Below are 18,187 nucleotides of genomic sequence, written 5' to 3'. Positions count from 1 at the left end.
TTAGTAAATACATTGTATTTGATGATTCATTTCCCTCGTTTGAAGCTCAAGGTCTATAACATCGCGTCCAGTCCCAGAATAGTGACGATGGCCAATCAGGCTCTGACAATCAACGTGACAGAAAACGTAAGTGTGGATCTAAAAAATCCCTTTCTGTCAATCCATCTATGTTGATCTCAGTGAGACTTCCATGCATTTTTAAATCCCAACATCACCGTGACAACAGCTGCTTACCTTGTAACTGTACTGTAAGTCTCAATGGTTCAAGAACAGGAATGCTTTTATTTTGGGGAAATCATAAAACACAAACAACTTGTTAACTAACAAATCAGGTTTTGATTATGTTACTGAAATTTGTGGAACAAATCAGTAAAAAAATGATGCGTTCAAGTTTTAATGAACATAAAGTTTATAAAGTATATATATACATAAAGTAATAATGAATGAATAGTGAAGTACATCACTAAACAGCAGCCACATTATATTATAAGGAAATAAATAAATATTACAACAATATTATAATAATAATAACAACAACAACAATAATATGTTGATTTGTATGACTGGTTTTTCAGGGTCAGATTTTGGTTGATGGAGCGGCGGTGTTGGAGGCAGCAGTGGAAGCTAAAAACGGACATCTGTATGTTCTGGATGGAGTTTTGACTCCGCCTTCCATCAAACCTGTGCTGCCACACAGGTGTGACACCACCGAGACCAAAATCATCCAGGTGAGCTTCAACAGCAGCCACATTCCTGACTTTGATTTATTTTTGTCTTTTTAGTCAGATTTTGTTAGCAACATACAAAGATGAAAGTTGGCCGACTGAAAGTAATGCTAGCGTTACATCCACAGCTGATAAAGTTACCTTAGCTTAGCTTTTTATAAATGTCGGTGTGCTGCTGCATGTTGCTGCTTCTTGTCGAACTCTAAACTAAAGTTCGAAGAGGTCCAGTTAGAGAAAATGTCCTCAAGCAAAGGTCCGGAACATCATAATGTCTAACTTGCGTTGTGATTTAGTGTGATATATATTGAAGTAGCCTACTAGTTGTATCAACGTCTGCATGTCATCAACAACTGACTGTCAAATCAAATAAAGAAAGTACAATTCAAAAACATTCTGACAATATTTATTGTCACTTAACATTGAACTCTACAGATATATAATACTGTAGATATGTATAATGTTCTTCTCTCATTAACTAAAAGAAGGGCTGCGTTTAAAAATAGAATAGAGAAAATAAATAAAATAGCTTTAGAAAAATTGTGCATCTTCAAAGTGCTTAATTTTAGAAAAACAAAATAAAGTGTAGCAGCAGCTTGAGTTTCCCTTTTTCTTTGTTAACTGTTTCACATCTTGACTTCAGTCTCTCTCCGTCTTCTCTCCCTGTGTCGTTCACTCGTCTTATCATCAGTCTCTCGCCTCTCACCTCTCTCGTCTGTCTGCATTCAGAGTCGCAATGTTTAGCGCCTGGAATGCTCAGATTTGATTGGCTGAGCAGCTTCACGTGGGCTGGCGTAACTCGTATGAAATTGGTCTGTGAGTTTCTTGAGCCGCTAAACCAGTGCCGCAAAGACTAGAAAAGCTGCGTCGGTTAAAATAATTAAAAATTTAAAATCCCTTAATAATTTATTGATTATAGATCTGGGTCCGTATAGGACGGCGTCTGGGTCCGGACTCGGGCCGCGGTCCGCCTGTCAGTGACCCATGATTTAGATGATAATAAAGAGAACTTTACTGACAGAAACATTACTAAAGTTTTTGTTGACAAAATGAACACTGCCTTTTCCAAACTTAACTTGTCAGTCAGAAAGCTGAAGTCTCTGTATCTCAAAAATGTGACATTATTCATTATCAATTAATCCATTTTTCTTGTTCTGGAACATTTATTCCAGATTCTTTCTTCTGTAAACGTAGGACAAGACTTCAGTGTCTTTTTTCAGCGTTTTAGAAACACTGATGAAAGAAACCTTCTATGAGTCAAGTTTTTTAATTTTTAATTATATTATACAGCTGACACCCTCCACCCCAGAAACTGAAAGACTGAGAGGAAATGCGTTTGGTTTCCCGTCATTTTTCTGTTAAGTGTCTTTGGGATGTTTGACGATCTCTTGTATTTTTCAGGGTGAATGTGTCAGCTGCTTAAAAGTCAAACTGTCACAGTGCTCGTCTGGAGTTTATACAGTAAGATGTCTCACTCTGTTGATTTTCATTTCCTTCCAGTTATATTATATCTGTATCTGTATGAATTAGAGTCTCAATATATGATCAGAAACATGATGATCCATCTCTTTATTAATCAGGGCTCCTCCACCTTTGGATGTGTTTACATTCTGTCCATCAGCAGACCAGCTGTTAGAATCCCAGCAACAGGTTGTTTGCCTCTCTGCAACGCAACTGTCATGGTAAACAATCATATGAATATGATTCTGATGTTAAAAGCTGATTTCAAATTCACTAAAAGAAAGCAGAAAAGTAAAAAAATAAAATAAAATAAGAATAAAAAGTGAAAAATGGAGACATATATGGAAATATATATGTACATCGTATGAACAAGGTGTTCACTCAGTGATGTGTTTCTGTGTCCAGACTCCCGCATGTTGTAAAGGTTTCTATGGTCCAGACTGCAGTCCTTGTCCAGGTGGATACCAGACTCCATGCTCCGGACATGGTCAGGTAGATTTAACATCAACACACTCTTAATAAGTCCTCAACACTTCCTGATTATACCTGACAGTTAAAGGTGAGGTGAAAAGTCTTTTCTGTTGTAGTGTTTGGAGGGGATTGGAGGAAATGGAAGTGTCCTTTCTTTTTTAGTGTTTGGAGGGGATTGGAGGAAATGGAAGTGTCTTTTCTGTTGTAGTGTTTGGAGGGGATTGGAGGAAATGGAGGTGTTTTTTCTGTTTTAGTGTTTGGAGGGGATTGGAGGTAATGGAAGTGTCTTTTCTGTTGTAGTGTTTGGAGGGGATTGGAGGAAATGGAGGTGTCTTTTCTGTTGTAGTGTTTGGAGGGGATTAGAGGAAATTGACGTGTTTCTTCTGTTTTAGTGTTTGGAGGGGATTGGAGGAAATGGCAGTGTCCTTTCTTTTTTAGTGTTTGGAGGGGATTGGAGGAAATGGCAGTGTCCTTTCTTTTTTAGTGTTTGGAGGGGATTGGAGGAAATGGAAGTGTTTTTTCTGTTGTAGTGTTTGAAGAGGATTGGAGGAAACTGAAGTGTTTCTTCTGTTTTAGTGTTTGGAGGGGACTGGAGGTAATGGAAGTGTCTTTTCTGTTGTAGTGTTTGGAGGGGATTGGAGGTGTCTTTTCTGTTGTAATGTTTGGAGGGGATTGGGGGAAATGGAGGTGTCTTTTCTGTTGTAGTGTTTGGAGGGGATTGGAGGAAATGGAGATGTTTTTTCTGTTTTAGTGTTTGGAGGGGACTGCAGGAAATGGAAGTGTCTTATCTGTTGTAGTGTTTGGAGGGGATTGGGGGAAATGGAGGTGTCTTTTCTGTTGTAGTGTTTGAAGAGGATTGGAGGAGATTGAAGTGTTTCTTCTGTTTTAGTGTTTGGAGGGGACTGCAGGAAATGGAAGTGTCTTTTCTGTTGTAGTGTTTGGAGGGGATTGGAGGTGTCTTTTCTGTTGTAATGTTTGGAGGGGATTGGGGGAAATGGAGGTGTCTTTTCTGTTGCAGTGTTTGGACGGGATTGGAGGAAATGGAGGTGTTTTTTCTGTTTTAGTGTTTGGAGGGGACTGCAGGAAATGGAAGTGTCTTTTCTGTTGTAGTGTTTGGAGGGGATTGGGGGAAATGGAGGTGTCTTTTCTGTTGTAGTGTTTGAAGAGGATTGGAGGAGATTGAAGTGTTTCTTCTGTTTTAGTGTTTGGAGGGGACTGCAGGAAATGGAAGTGTCTTTTCTGTTGTAGTGTTTGGAGGGGATTGGAGGAAATGGAGGTGTTTTTTCTGTTGTAGTGTTTGGAGGGGATTGGAGGAAATTGAAGTGTTTTTTTCTGTTGTAGTGTTTGAAGGGGATTGGAGGAAATTGAAGTGTTTCTTCTGTTGTAGTGTTTGGAGGGGATTGGAGGAAATGGAGGTGTTTTTTGTGTTTTAGTTATTGGAGGGGATTGGAGGAAATTGAAGTGTTTCTTCTGTTTTAGTGTTTGGAGGGGATTGGAAGAAATGGAAATGTTTTTCTGTTGTAGTGTTTGGCGGGGATTGGAGGAAATGGAAGTGTCTTTTCTGTTGTAGTATTTGGAGGGGATTGGAGGAAATGGAAGTGTCTTTTCTGTTGTAGTGTTTGGAGGGGATTGGAGGAAATGGAAGTGTCTTCTCTGTTGTAGTGTTTGGAGGGGATTGGAGGAAATGGATCGTGTATCTGTGATTCCAACTTCAGCGGCTCTCGCTGTCAGTACTGCTCCTCCTCCAACAAATATGGACCAAACTGTGACAGAAGTAAGTCTGAGTCATTTCTTCCTGTGACATCATACAGGTAGGTGTGATGTCAGGATGATGAAAGCTCACCTGTGTGAAACCTCACCTGTCTGTCCTCAGCCTGCCCCTGTATCCATGGACAGTGTGATAACCGTCCAGACTCAGATGGTCGATGTAAGGTGGACTCCTGTCTGACAGGTTTCACTGGTCGGTTCTGTGATCGCAGGACAGCGGCCTGCGGTGTTCAAGCTCAGTTCTGTCACGCCCATGCAGACTGTGACTTCAGCCAGGGAACCACCAGGTGAGTTCACCTGCTTCCATCATACTCAGGTTTGACTCTGAGAGACTTAGTGCCAGTGAGCAAAGCTGGTTTAACTAACAACCCCAGAGACCCGAAAGCTCCAGGCTGACTGTGTCACCAGGTTTGTTCAGGTTTAAGTGAGAATTTATTTTGGGAATTCCACTCAAACAAAAGTGTAGTTTTTAAGGCTGTTGTTATTTCAGTGTTGTGCTGCATATTCTTAAATCAGTGCATTCAATCAAATTACACACACGGTATTTGAATCTCACGTTGCTAGTCGCTCCCACTTCACCTGTTATTACACTTTGAGAGGATTTTTTGTTTCTGTCACTTTTCAGTTGCTGTTAGCGTCTCATAATTAACATAAATTATACCACACAAGGTGACTGTACGCTGACTAGCATCAATAATGTGATGCGTCCCGTTTGGACATCAGTCTTTTATTTTGTTAACAAAGTCTTCAGTGTTTTTGGTTATGGTGCTGCAGATGCTGTTGAGGCTCACCTATTACCTGTGAACAGCTCCAGAAGACCGACTGGGGGCAGTAAAGGAAAGAACTGGGAAAAAGCCTGTTGTTAATTAAAGAAAGGGGTTAAGGATGACCTCAATATACCAGACATTATTAAGTGTATCTGCTGTGTGTTTCTTTAGGTGTGTATGTAAACCTGGTTACCAAGGTGACGGTATCACCTGTGTGGAGTCAGACCCCTGTGCTCCACCTCTCCGAGGTGGTTGCAGTGTGAACGTATGTATTTATTAAAATCACTTCTGCAGATTTAACAGGCTTAAATATATTTAAATGAGGACATTAAGTTTGTGAGACAAAGATGAATTTGGAGAAGCTTTTTAATAAACACTGATGTCCAGTCTGTATGCTGTCTTTGTGTTGGACTTTGTGCTGTTTTGCGCCCCCTGCAGGCCAAATGTATAAAGACAGGACCAGGTACTCACACCTGTCAGTGTCTGAGTGGATGGAGGGAAGATGGAGACGAGTGTCAGCCAATCAACAACTGCAATGGTCCTGACAGAGGAGGCTGCCATACCAACGCCACCTGCATCTACGTCGGACCTGGACAGGTAACATCCACTGAGGTTTCATCATCACACATTTTAAAGGACTGAACTGGGACTTTATGGAGGTGCATGATTTAATTAGACCCTTTAAAGCCTTTTTGTTCGTTTTTTTGGGCTCTTAATAGGCTTTGAGCAGAGTCACTACATGTCTATGTTATTTTCTGAATATGTTGGGCTGCTTAGAAATACCTCCAGTTTGCCTGAAAAAAGAAAGAAATGTACTGATTGTGCAAAACAAGGAAAGCTAATATTAATGTTTTTCTTCACACCTGCTGTGTCTTTGTCTTCCTTCTATTTGGAATAAACATGTTCTGATGTTTGACACTACATTTCCCATAAGAAACAAACTAGAGAGCAAACTACCAGAAAGTCACTTTGGCCTTTAACAAAAACAAAACTCAAAACTCACATTTCCTTCTTTTTTTATATTCTGTTCTTTGTTAAACCAACAGAGTGACTGCATATGTAAAGCCGGCTACAAAGGACACGGGCGAGACTGTGAAGCTGTTAATCAGTGTGTAACTGTAAATGGGGGCTGTCATTACTTGGTGAGTACGATAAATATTCTTCTAAAAAAATGATCAAACCTAAACCAACAGCAGGATGACGAATCAAGTTACTGTTGAGTGTTTTCTGATGACCAAAGAAAGAAGTTCAAGAACATAACAAAGTGTTTTGTCTTCAGGCCAGCTGTCGCCTGCTGTCCTCTCAGTGGACGTGTGTTTGTGATGACGGATACGTTGGAAACGGACTGATATGTTACGGTACAGTCGAACAGGTGAGAGTCCTGAACAGTGATGACCATGTTCGGCTGTCAAACTGTTTTTTTCTATCTTCACACAAAAAATAAAGTCTTATTATTCACTTCCAAACCTGAGTTTGTTTTCCTGATGCTTTCAGGAGCTGATGGTTCTGCCAGACGCCTCAGAGTTCTTCACGTGGACAACTGTGAGTATCAAGTCTGAGGTGTTTGGATATAATATTTCTGATTCTGATTCTGATAAAATATAAAACTTATTGGTCAGACCAGCATTTACAATGAAATTTGGTTCAAAATCAATTCATTTCAATCAATTATCAATTAGAAATAACATAATTAAGAGGGGTAAACTGGTTATTCCATGTGCATGTGTTTATCATGTATATCATAAATTTATATTTGAATGTAACATCAACTGTATTGCAAATGTTTATTATGATTTACACTGGCCTGAATTTCTGCCCGTAACAAACCTTAAATTTTCAGACCTTGTAGGTGTTTATGCTGTTAGAAGTCTGTTAGATTATATATTTCTGTCTCATCCCAGGAGTCCGGTCTGTCTTGGTCTCTGTCAGATCAGAATGTCACCCTCTTGGTTCCTTCTTCAGCTGCTGTCGCTAAAATGTTTTCAGAGGACAAAAACTTCTGGACTACAAAGGGAAACCTGCCGAGCCTCATCAGGTTACAGCTCAGCATGACTGGAAACTCTTTCTAAAAATCTTTTCATTTGAATGTAGTTCATATTTTGTTATTTATTGGGACTTTTTATTTTAGGACTGCTGAATGCCTGAACTAAAATCTTAACTTGAAAATGCTGTGAATGTCAACAGACTAAGGGCCTTTTCACACCTGAAAGTCCAAACCATGGTTCGCGTTTTTGTTTTGTAGATATTTGATCCGGTTAGTTTTTGTTTCACATTGCAATTATGTGAATGCACTGAAGAATTATGCGTGATGTACCTACATCCTGTCGTCATCACCTACATGAGCTGAGTCTCCCTATACTTGCAACTGATTGGTTTGTTGACAGACGTGCATCTGACGTCGGCGTGTTGTCAAGTCAGCGATCACCTTCTATCTCTTTTTGAATGTGGGAGAAAAATTAATGAAAAGATTCATTTTGTTGCCTTTATAATAATACTACCAGACCTGACCAGGTGCTACTGCAGCTCATTTTGTTTTGTTGCATTATTTTTCATTTTTCTGGTTCAGACAACAATCTTGTCTGAAATTCCAAACCATCCAAAATGTTTTCACACTAGAAACGAACCGAACCATGACTATGGTCCAGGGAAGATTTCAAACCTGTAATTTTGGTTTGGATCAAAAGTCAGGAATTCCGGACCAAACAAGGTAGGTGTGAATGGGCCCTAAAATTGAATTTAGTTTTGTCTCCAGCAGTTTTTTAACACGTTTTACAGCTACCATCTGTCCAATATCACAGAAATCACATGATCCTGGGTAACTATCCATTATCCAGCCTGAGCAGCATTTCCTCTCTGACTTCCCTTCTGAAGACAACACTTCCTGTTTCAACAACCAATGAGGCAAGTCCACAGAGGTCACAAACATCCACTAACCTCCGCTGGTTTTATTTATTGAGGGCTACATGTACTTAAATAAAATGTAAATAATTCCTAATTATGTAGCTATACGCTTGTTGCTTTTCTCTCTTTCACATGAAACTCTGATTTATATAAAAATAAAACATTTTTTAATAAAATAAATCTGACAGAAAAGTTTAGTTTGGGTTAGAAACTTCCCATCTCTTCATCTCATCATTAACTTTCTGACAATGATGTTCAGATTTTATTCATTGTGTTTGTTCTCTCAGGTCACAGCTGTTGGAGGAGCGACCATCACCACCTCGAACGTAGCTGCTATCAACGGACTGATACACATCATTGATAAGGTACAAAGCTAATAATGTTAACAATGCTAATGAGGCTCTGGTACAGCAGACAAAGACATTTTACTTTCAGTCTCTGACTGTTTTTGTCCTTCATGTGTTAATTCTCTCTCCAGGTTTTGGTTCCTGACAGGAAGCTGAGTGAAGGTCTGCTGGCGACTCTCGCTCTGAGGCCGGACTTCTCTCTGTTCAGATCGTATCTCATCGTACGAACACACAAACACACTGCAAGATATATTCTCAACTTTAACCCCAGATAAATATTTGTAATGTTTGTTAACAGTTTGTATTTTTCTCTGGTGTTTTGTTCAGGATTACAACCTGACAGACGAGATTGAACAGGCAGACGGGTTCACTGTCTTCGCTCCTACAGACGCTGCCATCACTGATTACCTCAAGAAAATGGCTGCAACTGCCCTGGTACAGCAGGAAAACAAGTTCAATTTGTGTATTTATTATCAGCTGGACAGAGGGTCCCAAAGAGAGAGAGTTTTGTTTTTTCAACTGTCATCCGTCTCATGATGAAGATACATTTCCATTTCTACAAAAACAATTTCAAACAACCCTAATATTATGATATTATTAATATGGGTATCAATCTCACTAATACAGTATGTTAAGAAGCAGAAATTTAACCTGACATCCATGCAGTAGATGCAAAGAAACCTTCAACTAGAGTGGGCTTTTCTTTTTCAAGTACTAAACATGTTTATGTCTATTTATTTATATTTCTATAATAACTAAGTCAATGAATTAAACTTTATCTAAAATAATTAGACATCAAGAGGCACAAAAGGCTTTCCTTTAATCACCTTTGTTATTTGCATTAGTGATTTAACCTTTGGCTCAAAAAATAGACTGACAGAAGTTATTGAAAGATGTGACATAGACATGAAAAACGTCTCTGTGCTTTTATTTTGTTACCGTAAACAGGATGTGAATACGACTCGTTATCATGTGGTGGCGTCGGAGCGTCTGCTGAAGACGGACCTTCAGTCTGGAGGATACAAACTGACACTGCTTGGATTCTCCTTCCAGCTCGGCATCTTCCCCCGAGATGGAAAGGTCTGAATTAGAAACATAGAAAATCAAATATCAATATCATCATCATGGGACCAGATATCATCTGATCACATGATTATCTAAGTAATCCAAACTCTGTCTGTTTCTCATCTAGCTGTTTGTGAATGATGCTCAGATAAACTCCTCCAACATCTTGAGTGGTAAAGGAGTGATTCACGGTCTGTCAGCTGTTCTACAGATCAACAGGAATCGCTGTGATGAGGCCAAATACCAGAAAGTCATGGTAAAGTCATTAGATACCTGTAGCCCCATACAGAGGTGGACTCACACAAACTGAAATGTTGATCAATGACAACTTTCTCTTTTCTCTCCAAAGGGAACCTGTGTGGACTGTTTGTTCCCACAAAGCAAAATCTGCCCAAATGACACCATCCCAGATGTAAGATTTCTTTTAATTAAAAGAGATAATCCTGATTTCTCTAAAATATCTAGGATATATAATATCTATAATAAGCTACAATATGAACACTGAAAACTTAAGTAATGCAAATTATATAAATACCGTGTAATACTCCCACTGACCCACTCTAAGAGAAAGGATCATGACTCAACTTCTGTTTTTTCTTCTATTTCTTAACTTCCTGATAATCTAATGGGTCGTTTCTTGAAACGAAATATGTAATTTGGCACTAATTGAAGAAAGAATCATCTCACCAAGTAAGAAATATAACAATAACAGCTAAATTTGATCAATGAAGTATAACAAAACAATTCAATAGTACACAAAAACATATTCATATTCATACCCATCTTTACTGAACTCGGTTCACATTTTTTCTCTCACAGTTTCATTTTTATCTTTTCAGTGACATTTTGCACGGAACATGTGACATATGCAGATATAACACAAATGAAACACAAACTGTTCACCTTTGATAACTTACTGTTCTCTGCAGAAATCAACGAAGAGGAGGAAATGTATGTTCACTCGGATGTTTGAAGAAGAGCGACTGCTGACCATCGGCTGCAGAGCCACCTGCCTCCAGAAAAACATTGTACGTCCCTCCTGCTGTGAGAAATAAAAGTAAAACATGTAACAAAGATAAAAACTGGAAGTTGCTTGGTAATGAACAGTAAAACTCTCTTCTGTTTTCAGGTGCGGAGGTGTTGTAGAGGGTTTTTCGGGGAGCACTGTGAGCCATGTCCTGGGCCGAAGGGTCAGCCCTGCTTTCGTAACGGACTTTGTTTGGACGGGACAAATGGGACCGGACTCTGTCATTGTAACAAAGGTTTCAATGGGACCGCCTGTGAAACCTGCCAGAGCGGGAAGTATGGAGTCCACTGTGATCAGGGTACATATACCAGATATACCTGATACACTATAAAATACATCTGTACCTTTCTTCCTCACTCTTGTTTACCTCCTCTGCAGAGTGTGAGTGTAAAAATGGCCGCTGTAATGAAGGACTGAAAGGTGACGGGACTTGCGAGTGTGACGTCGGTTGGAGAGGAGTCCTTTGTGATGAAAGTATGATCATAAACCTGAGACACTCACACTGACACTGAGATACTCAGACTACAACAGAATATCAGCCCCCCAAAATCTGACATTTCAAGAAAAAAGACCAAACACTTACATAACTTGAGAATAAAGTAAAACATTTTCCAGAATGTTTTTAAAGAAAAAGTCATGATTTTACATGAAAAAGTCTCAATATTTATAATATAAATATACAATTAAAATATAAACCAGTCAAAGAAAGCAATGAGTACAAAGTCTCAAAATATTTTAACCTAAACTTTTATTTTCTCATACAATTTCAACTTAATTTCCAAATATTGTGACCTTTTTTGAAAAATTGCTTTTTCCTTGTAACTTTTTAATAAAATATTGACTTTTTTCTGAAGGTTTTTAAACTTTATTCTTGAAATATAATTTCATTCATACATTTTCAACTTCATTCTTATAAAGTTATGACGATTTTCTTGTAAATCTTTATAATGCAAATATTGATATTAATACTCTGGCACTGAGGTTTGTGTCTGTTGCAGAAATTGAATCCAAAGCTGATGAACTGTGCGGTTCAGTGAAATGTCACACCAGCGCAAAGTAAGTCAACACAAAGTGTTTCAGCTCATTGTGCTGCATTACCCCCTGCAGGATGTTAATGTCTTCACGTACATACGAAAAAGGATTCTCTTGTTTCTGTTTCATCTCGTCTGATAGTTGTGTGATTGGACTGTCCGGCCCTCAGTGTCTCTGTGCTGCTGGATTTGAAGGAAACGGAACTTTTTGTGAAGGTAACAACAACATGACAGTATCAGGTGAATCAAAACACCTGAGTTCAGACGGCTTAGTTCGTCTCATCTGAACAAACAAACAACGTTCCAATTAAAGGTGTGACCTGTAAACACAAGTGAAGGAAGCAACTCATTTCAAAAAGCCTGTATTTTGATACTGATGGTAAGTTAAAACCCATTTAACGATTCTCATGCTTTAATAGTGTGTCCTGTATACAGTCAACCTGTTTTGACCATATTTCTTGAACAAATTAATATAAAACAATAAAACAAGTAAATTTACCATAAACGCCCAATGTAACGTATACGTAACATCACAGATCTCTGACATTAGGGGGTAGTATAAAAAAAAACACATCAGAAATGTCTTCAATGTGGTCCACTTGGTCTGTGGTGTATTCCCCATAATTTTCCTTTGAGGGGAAATGGGTCTGGGTTCTTATGGATTAAAAAGGATTTGTGTGAACCATAAAGTTTACTCACCTTTTGATCTTTTGATGATGGCAATGATGATGATGATGATGATGATGATGATGATGGTGATGATGATGTTTGCAGCTAAAGACCCATGTGTGGTGGATAATGGCGGCTGCAGTCTGTATGCGGTCTGTAAGAGGACTCGACCTGGCCGCAGAGACTGTGTTTGTGACCGCGGTTACTCTGGTGATGGACTCGTGTGTGTCGGTAGGGTCACTGTTTTTATTATTCTTTGTATTCTGTAAATAAATTAAAAATCCTTTCACATGTTTAAACCCGGTTGAGTCGTGACCTCAGTCTCCCGGTTGCCTTGAGTCAGTCGAGCCGCTGCTCGGACTCGTTTACCTCCTTACAAGTTTAGTTCTTTTTCTGAAAAGAATTACTTAATAAAGAGTTTCAAAAATGTTCAAATGCAAATGAAATATAAATTAGACTATAACATTAATTCACTATAATACACAAAAGAGCTGCCAGGTACTTCAAAAGTTCTGCCAGGTACTTCAAAAGTACTGCAATCAAATGCAAAAGTTTGGTGAGGGAGTACAAAACTACTGTGAGGTAATGCAAAAGTACTGCAACACAATACTAAAGTACTGCAAGATAATATAAATGTACTGCGAGGGAAAACTTAACTTTTGTGAGATAATGCAAAAGTTAATGCATAATAACACAAAAGTACTGTGAAGTAATATCAAAGTACTGTGAAAAAATGCCAAAGTATTGTGAAGTAATGCCAAAGTAGTTTAGGAAAAACTATTTCAAATAAATATTTGAACAGCAGCGTGTGTTCCAGTTTTAGAACTGAACATTTCTGACAGTCACGTGGCTGGATAAATAAACAGTTATGTGATGTGTTTGAGTGCAGCAAGAGTTTTGTGTTTCTTCTATAGAAATAAATCCCTGTCTGGAAGGAAACGGAGGCTGCCACATGGACGCTGACTGTATCCATGTTGGACCAAACAAAGTAAAAATCTATTACATATCAACGTGAGACATTTCCTGCTGTCATGTTAATTGTTCAGTGATGTTAGTGAAGTTTCTTCTTTAACTCTTCTTCAGACTTCCTGTTCCTGCAGTGACGGTTACTCAGGTGATGGACAGAACTGCAAGATGATCAACTTGTGTCAAAAGGTGTGTTTTTCGACTCTGTATGGATTTAAAATGTGCGTGAATCTTTGTTTCGACATTGATTCAGTTTAATTTGAGAATTATTTGATTTCATTTAGTACTGCAGGGTAAAAGTACCACTGGATAAGTATCATTAGAGGTCATCAGTTCGATATTAAACGTTAATGTGACACCACAGCAATTTGTCATTATTATCACGAGTGACCATCTCCGTTCCTGTCATCAGTAATTATAATACAATCATAATTAGAATAAAAGCTTTGAATGTCGTGGGTTATGACAATAAATGTGATGTCTTTCTAAATGAGGGCTTAGCTGTGGCATTTTTCTTTCTTTTAACATGACTTATTATAATCCCAATTCAAACCACATTTCTAATGTTGGTCAGATGATCACACTTGAATATTTTCCTTTCATCGTGCACAGTAACATGTTCCTGTCATTAACCTGCGTGCTGCTGATGTTTCCAGAAAAATGGTGGCTGTCACGAGTACGCCAGGTGTAACATGACAGGTCCAGGTGTTCGTACTTGCACGTGTATCGGTAGGTTCATAGGAGACGGTCTCACCTGCAAAGGCACCATGGGGAAGGTGAGCAGCAGAAACTGTCCAGCATTAAAGGTCATATAAAAACCTCAGGACCTTAAACTCACTGCTGACTCTCTGCAGGAAATCCTGAAGAGGAGGCTGAGAGACTTTTACCTCAGTCTGATGGTGAGTGATGAGATGTTTCCTCTGTCGCCTCCTGCAGGTAAAACAGATTAACTGAAGTTAAACTCTGATTTCAGATGGTTGAGGTTTCTCTGAATGGTCGTGGCCCGTTCACTGTCTTCGCTCCAAATGCTGAAGCCTTCGCCGCAGACAGAAATGGTGCTGGCAAGGTGACAGATGTCATTTCTTGATTGTGGGTCAGATGTTTAGCATGTTAGCATGTTAGCAGACTGACTGACACTAACATCCATAGAGCCACGCCTCTATAGATGTTAGGGTCAGTCAGTCTGTCCTCTACTTTGGTCTAACCCTGACCTAAATATGTCTATTGGATGAAGTTTGGTTCAGACATTCCTGTTCCCCTCTACGGAACCCCAAAGTGCTGGATATCGAATAAATAAAAAAGACTTTATGAAATAAATAACTGCCACACTGCTAACATGGCTAAACACTGTTAAGTGAATCCACCTTTTAACTGTGAGCATCACACCTGATTGTCTGTTTGTATCTGACGTCTGACTTTTATTTATTTATATTTCCTTCTTTTTAGATGAAATCATTGATGTCAGACAAATATAAAGAACAATTCGCCGCCGTCCTGCGCAGCCACATCGTCATGTGTCACACTCTGCTGCCTGCTGACCTGAGCCGACCCCAAAACCTGACGTCTCTGTCTGGACTCGTCCTGACCACCAGATCCATCCAGGTGACCGATCAGAGAGCAGAACTAGAGTCTAGGTTCATCTTAGGACTGTAAATAACATTAAGGACACTGAGGTCATATTTTCTGGGAATTTGTGGCTTTAAGAAACCTGTGGGAAGTTACTACAGTTAGGCCCAGAAATATTTGGACAGTGACACAATCTTCATGATTTGGGCTCTGCAAGCCACCACATTGGATTTGAAATGAAACAACTAAGATGCAATTGAAGTGCAGACTTTCAGGTTTAATTCAAGGGGTTGAACAAAAATATCCTATGAAACATTTAGGAATTGTAACCATTTTTATACAAAGTCTCCTCATTTCAGGGGCTCAAAAGTAATTGGACAAATTAACATTACCATAAGTAAAATGTCCATTTTTAATACTTTGTTGAGAATCCTTTGCAGGCAATGACTGCCTGAAGTCTGGAACCCATGGACATCACCAAACGCTGGGTTTCCTCCTTTGTGATCCTTTGCCAGGCCTTTACTGCAGCTGTCTTCAGTCGTTGCTTGTTTGTGGGTCTTTCTGCCTTAAGTTTTGTCTTGAGCAAGTGAAATGCATGCTCGATCGGGTTGAGATCTGGTGATTGACTCGGCCATTGCAGAATATTCCACTTCTTTGCCTTAAAAAACTCCTGGGTTGCTTTCGCAGTATGTTTTGGGTCATTGTCCATCTGTACTGTGAAGCGCCGTCCAATCAACTTTGCTGCATTTGGCTGAATCTGAGCAGGAAGTATATCCCTATACACTTCAGAATTCATCCGGCTGCTTCTGTCTTCTGTCACATCATCAATGAACAGACCCAGTGCCATTGGAAGCCATGCATGCCCATGCCATCACACTGCCTCCACCATGTTTTACAGAAGATGTGGTGTGCTTTGGATCATGAGCTGTTCCAGTTCTTCTCCATACTTTCTTCTTCCCACCATTCTGGTACAGGTTGATCTTAGTCTCATCTGTCCAAAGAATGCTGTTCCAGAACTGGGCTGGCTTCTTCAGATATTTTTTGGCAAAGTCTAATCTGGCCTTTCTATTTTTGAAGCTGATTAATGGTTTGCACCTTGTGGTGAACCCTCTGTATTTACTCTCATTAAGTCTTCTCTTTATGGTAGACTTAGATACTGATACACCTACTTCCTGGAGGGTGTTTTTCACTTGGGTGGATGTTGTGAAGGGGTTTTTCTTCACCATGGAAAGGATCCTGCGATCATCCACCACTGTTGTCTTCCATGGGCGTCCAGGCCTTTTTGAGTTCCCAAGCTCACCAACTGTTGATTTGGCCACTCCTAACATTTCTGCCATCTCTCTGATGGATTTCTTCTTTTTTTTTCAGCCTAAGGATGGTCTGTTTCACTTCCATTGAGAGCTCCTTTGACCGCATGTTGTGGGTTCACAGCAACAGCTTCCAAATGCAAATGCCACACCTGGAATCAACTCCAGACCTTTTAACTGCTTAATTGATGACAGGTTAATGAGGGAAGAGCCCATGCAGCCTTCTGAGTCACTTGTCCAATTACTTTTGGTCCCTTGAAAAAGAGGCGGCTACATATTAAAGAGCTGTAATTCCCAAACCCTTCCTCCAATTTGGATGTGAATACTCTCAAATTACAGCTGAGAGTTTGCACTTTAAGCCCATATTGATTATATAACTGTATCCTGAATATGTTTTCGCAAACAGCTAAAATAACAAAACTTGTGTCACTGTCCAAATATCTCTGGGCCCAACTGTATATTCTACATTTTGTCAGGCGATTCCGTATTTTTTAGTAGTATATTTATAGTAATACAATGATTTTGAAGTTCAAGGTTTAATGAATACAAACCACATCACTGTATCTACTGTTAGCTGTTACAAAATAACTGTTCTTTTTTCTGTGTAAAAATCAGATTTGGTTATTGGCCCATATTTTATTAGTTTATGTAATTTTAGATAACTGACTCAGCTCTCTGGATATTTTTGTAGTGTGTCTCTGTCTGATGTCATTTAGATTTCTGAATCTTTACTGAATGTTTAATCTGGACTTAATGGAGAAATGAAAGATGTCTAAAGGATAAAAAGAATGTCTTTTTGTTGGTAATGAATGTTTGTATGTTGGATATTTTCAGGGCAGCATCTTCATCAACCAAGCTAACGTGACGTACAGCGACGACGTCGGCATTAACGGGATCTTTCATGAGATCAATAAGATTCTGTTTCCTCCCAAAGAAAAGGAGCCAGAAGTTCCTGTAAGAGCACAACACAGCTGCAGATTAATCTATTGATTAGTTTCTGATTAACCAGTTAATAAAGTAGTGTAAAAAATGCTGCCTATAGTTCCCAGAGGCCAAAGTGTTGTCTTCAAACTGTTATTTTAGTCTGACCAACAGTTTAAAAAAAGTACATAATGTTTGAGATTGTTACTGGATAAATTACTGGATACATTAGTTGTTTGAATGATCCATTTAGTCCACTAATCCATTAATTGTCTATCTCTTTCTTATGAATGTTTTTCTGCTGGATTTAACACAGCTGAACCTGACTGGTGTGGCTGAACGTCATGGTTATAAAACCTTCTCCAAACTGCTCAAGGTAAGATTTTAAAAACATTTTTTTTTAAAATGAAGAAGCCTGTCAAGGTTCATGGAGGACATGTTTTAGTAAAAATAACTTAATTTATTCTCTCAGATTTTCAGCATTCAGTTATCACCTTCCTTTTATGAGTCCCCTCCAAACTCCCACTGTGGACTGACTAGGTTTAATCCAGTTTGTCTTGGATCTGAAATATATGGATATACTTCAGGTTTTAACTGTTAATCTTTGACAAACTTTGAATAACAGATTGTTTCACTGTAAAACACTCCAGGACACAGGTGTGATGAACTTGGTGAATGATGGGATGTACCAACCGGTGACGGTGTTCCTGCCCTCAGATGGCTTCATGGTGTCTCTGCCACAGGAGCAGAAGGACTTCCTGTTCCACCAAGACAACCGACCACAGCTGGTGGAGTACTTGAAGTACCACATCCTGCAGGCCCAGAAGGTAAAGAAGATCAAAATAATGACAATAAACTCAATAATGAAATCAGATGCCATGGTGGTGAAAAATACAAATACATTTATTCACTTGGCAGATGTGTTTGTCCAAAATTAATTAAATCCATAATTAACCCTATATCACAATAAAATGTTTTTTCATAGATAATGACGTCCTTAATTTGATGTGTGACCTCAAGACAAAACAGAACAAAGTAAAGTTGTAAAAACTACATTTGGAGTTGACAGCATTCATGGGGGTAAAATGGGACTTTGGTTGTGGCAGTGATGTGGTTTGTGTCTCAGCCACCAGGGGGAACTCTTTACATTCAAGAGTCACATTTAGCTTCTTATTCTCCTCAAACTTTCTTTGTCCACA

The 18,187-nt window shown here is 39.1% G+C and overlaps 1 protein-coding gene across 1 annotated transcript in view; it reads left to right on the top strand.

Annotated features, from left to right (window-relative positions):
* Positions 1-18,187, top strand: part of stab2 (stabilin 2) — a 37,049-nt gene that overhangs the window by 9,678 nt on the left and 9,184 nt on the right. The window contains exons 17-51 of the mRNA XM_070928725.1: positions 46-126; positions 576-728; positions 2,124-2,183; positions 2,303-2,404; positions 2,589-2,675; positions 4,317-4,428; positions 4,528-4,708; positions 5,360-5,453; positions 5,627-5,785; positions 6,235-6,330; positions 6,468-6,560; positions 6,683-6,730; positions 7,090-7,223; positions 7,987-8,089; positions 8,377-8,454; positions 8,568-8,657; positions 8,764-8,871; positions 9,385-9,516; positions 9,629-9,757; positions 9,851-9,913; positions 10,431-10,529; positions 10,631-10,826; positions 10,907-11,002; positions 11,527-11,584; positions 11,702-11,775; positions 12,334-12,459; positions 13,143-13,216; positions 13,312-13,383; positions 13,851-13,970; positions 14,049-14,093; positions 14,168-14,260; positions 14,641-14,796; positions 16,902-17,021; positions 17,305-17,364; positions 17,639-17,815. Of these exons, the coding sequence (XP_070784826.1) occupies positions 46-126; positions 576-728; positions 2,124-2,183; positions 2,303-2,404; positions 2,589-2,675; positions 4,317-4,428; positions 4,528-4,708; positions 5,360-5,453; positions 5,627-5,785; positions 6,235-6,330; positions 6,468-6,560; positions 6,683-6,730; positions 7,090-7,223; positions 7,987-8,089; positions 8,377-8,454; positions 8,568-8,657; positions 8,764-8,871; positions 9,385-9,516; positions 9,629-9,757; positions 9,851-9,913; positions 10,431-10,529; positions 10,631-10,826; positions 10,907-11,002; positions 11,527-11,584; positions 11,702-11,775; positions 12,334-12,459; positions 13,143-13,216; positions 13,312-13,383; positions 13,851-13,970; positions 14,049-14,093; positions 14,168-14,260; positions 14,641-14,796; positions 16,902-17,021; positions 17,305-17,364; positions 17,639-17,815 (3,669 nt within the window). The remainder of the gene's footprint in view (positions 1-45; positions 127-575; positions 729-2,123; positions 2,184-2,302; positions 2,405-2,588; positions 2,676-4,316; positions 4,429-4,527; positions 4,709-5,359; positions 5,454-5,626; positions 5,786-6,234; positions 6,331-6,467; positions 6,561-6,682; positions 6,731-7,089; positions 7,224-7,986; positions 8,090-8,376; positions 8,455-8,567; positions 8,658-8,763; positions 8,872-9,384; positions 9,517-9,628; positions 9,758-9,850; positions 9,914-10,430; positions 10,530-10,630; positions 10,827-10,906; positions 11,003-11,526; positions 11,585-11,701; positions 11,776-12,333; positions 12,460-13,142; positions 13,217-13,311; positions 13,384-13,850; positions 13,971-14,048; positions 14,094-14,167; positions 14,261-14,640; positions 14,797-16,901; positions 17,022-17,304; positions 17,365-17,638; positions 17,816-18,187) is intronic.

This window comes from Enoplosus armatus, chromosome 22 (assembly GCF_043641665.1).
Source record: "Enoplosus armatus isolate fEnoArm2 chromosome 22, fEnoArm2.hap1, whole genome shotgun sequence".
Lineage (NCBI taxonomy): Eukaryota > Metazoa > Chordata > Actinopteri > Centrarchiformes > Enoplosidae > Enoplosus > Enoplosus armatus.
This window is presented reverse-complemented; position numbering and strand designations above follow the sequence as displayed.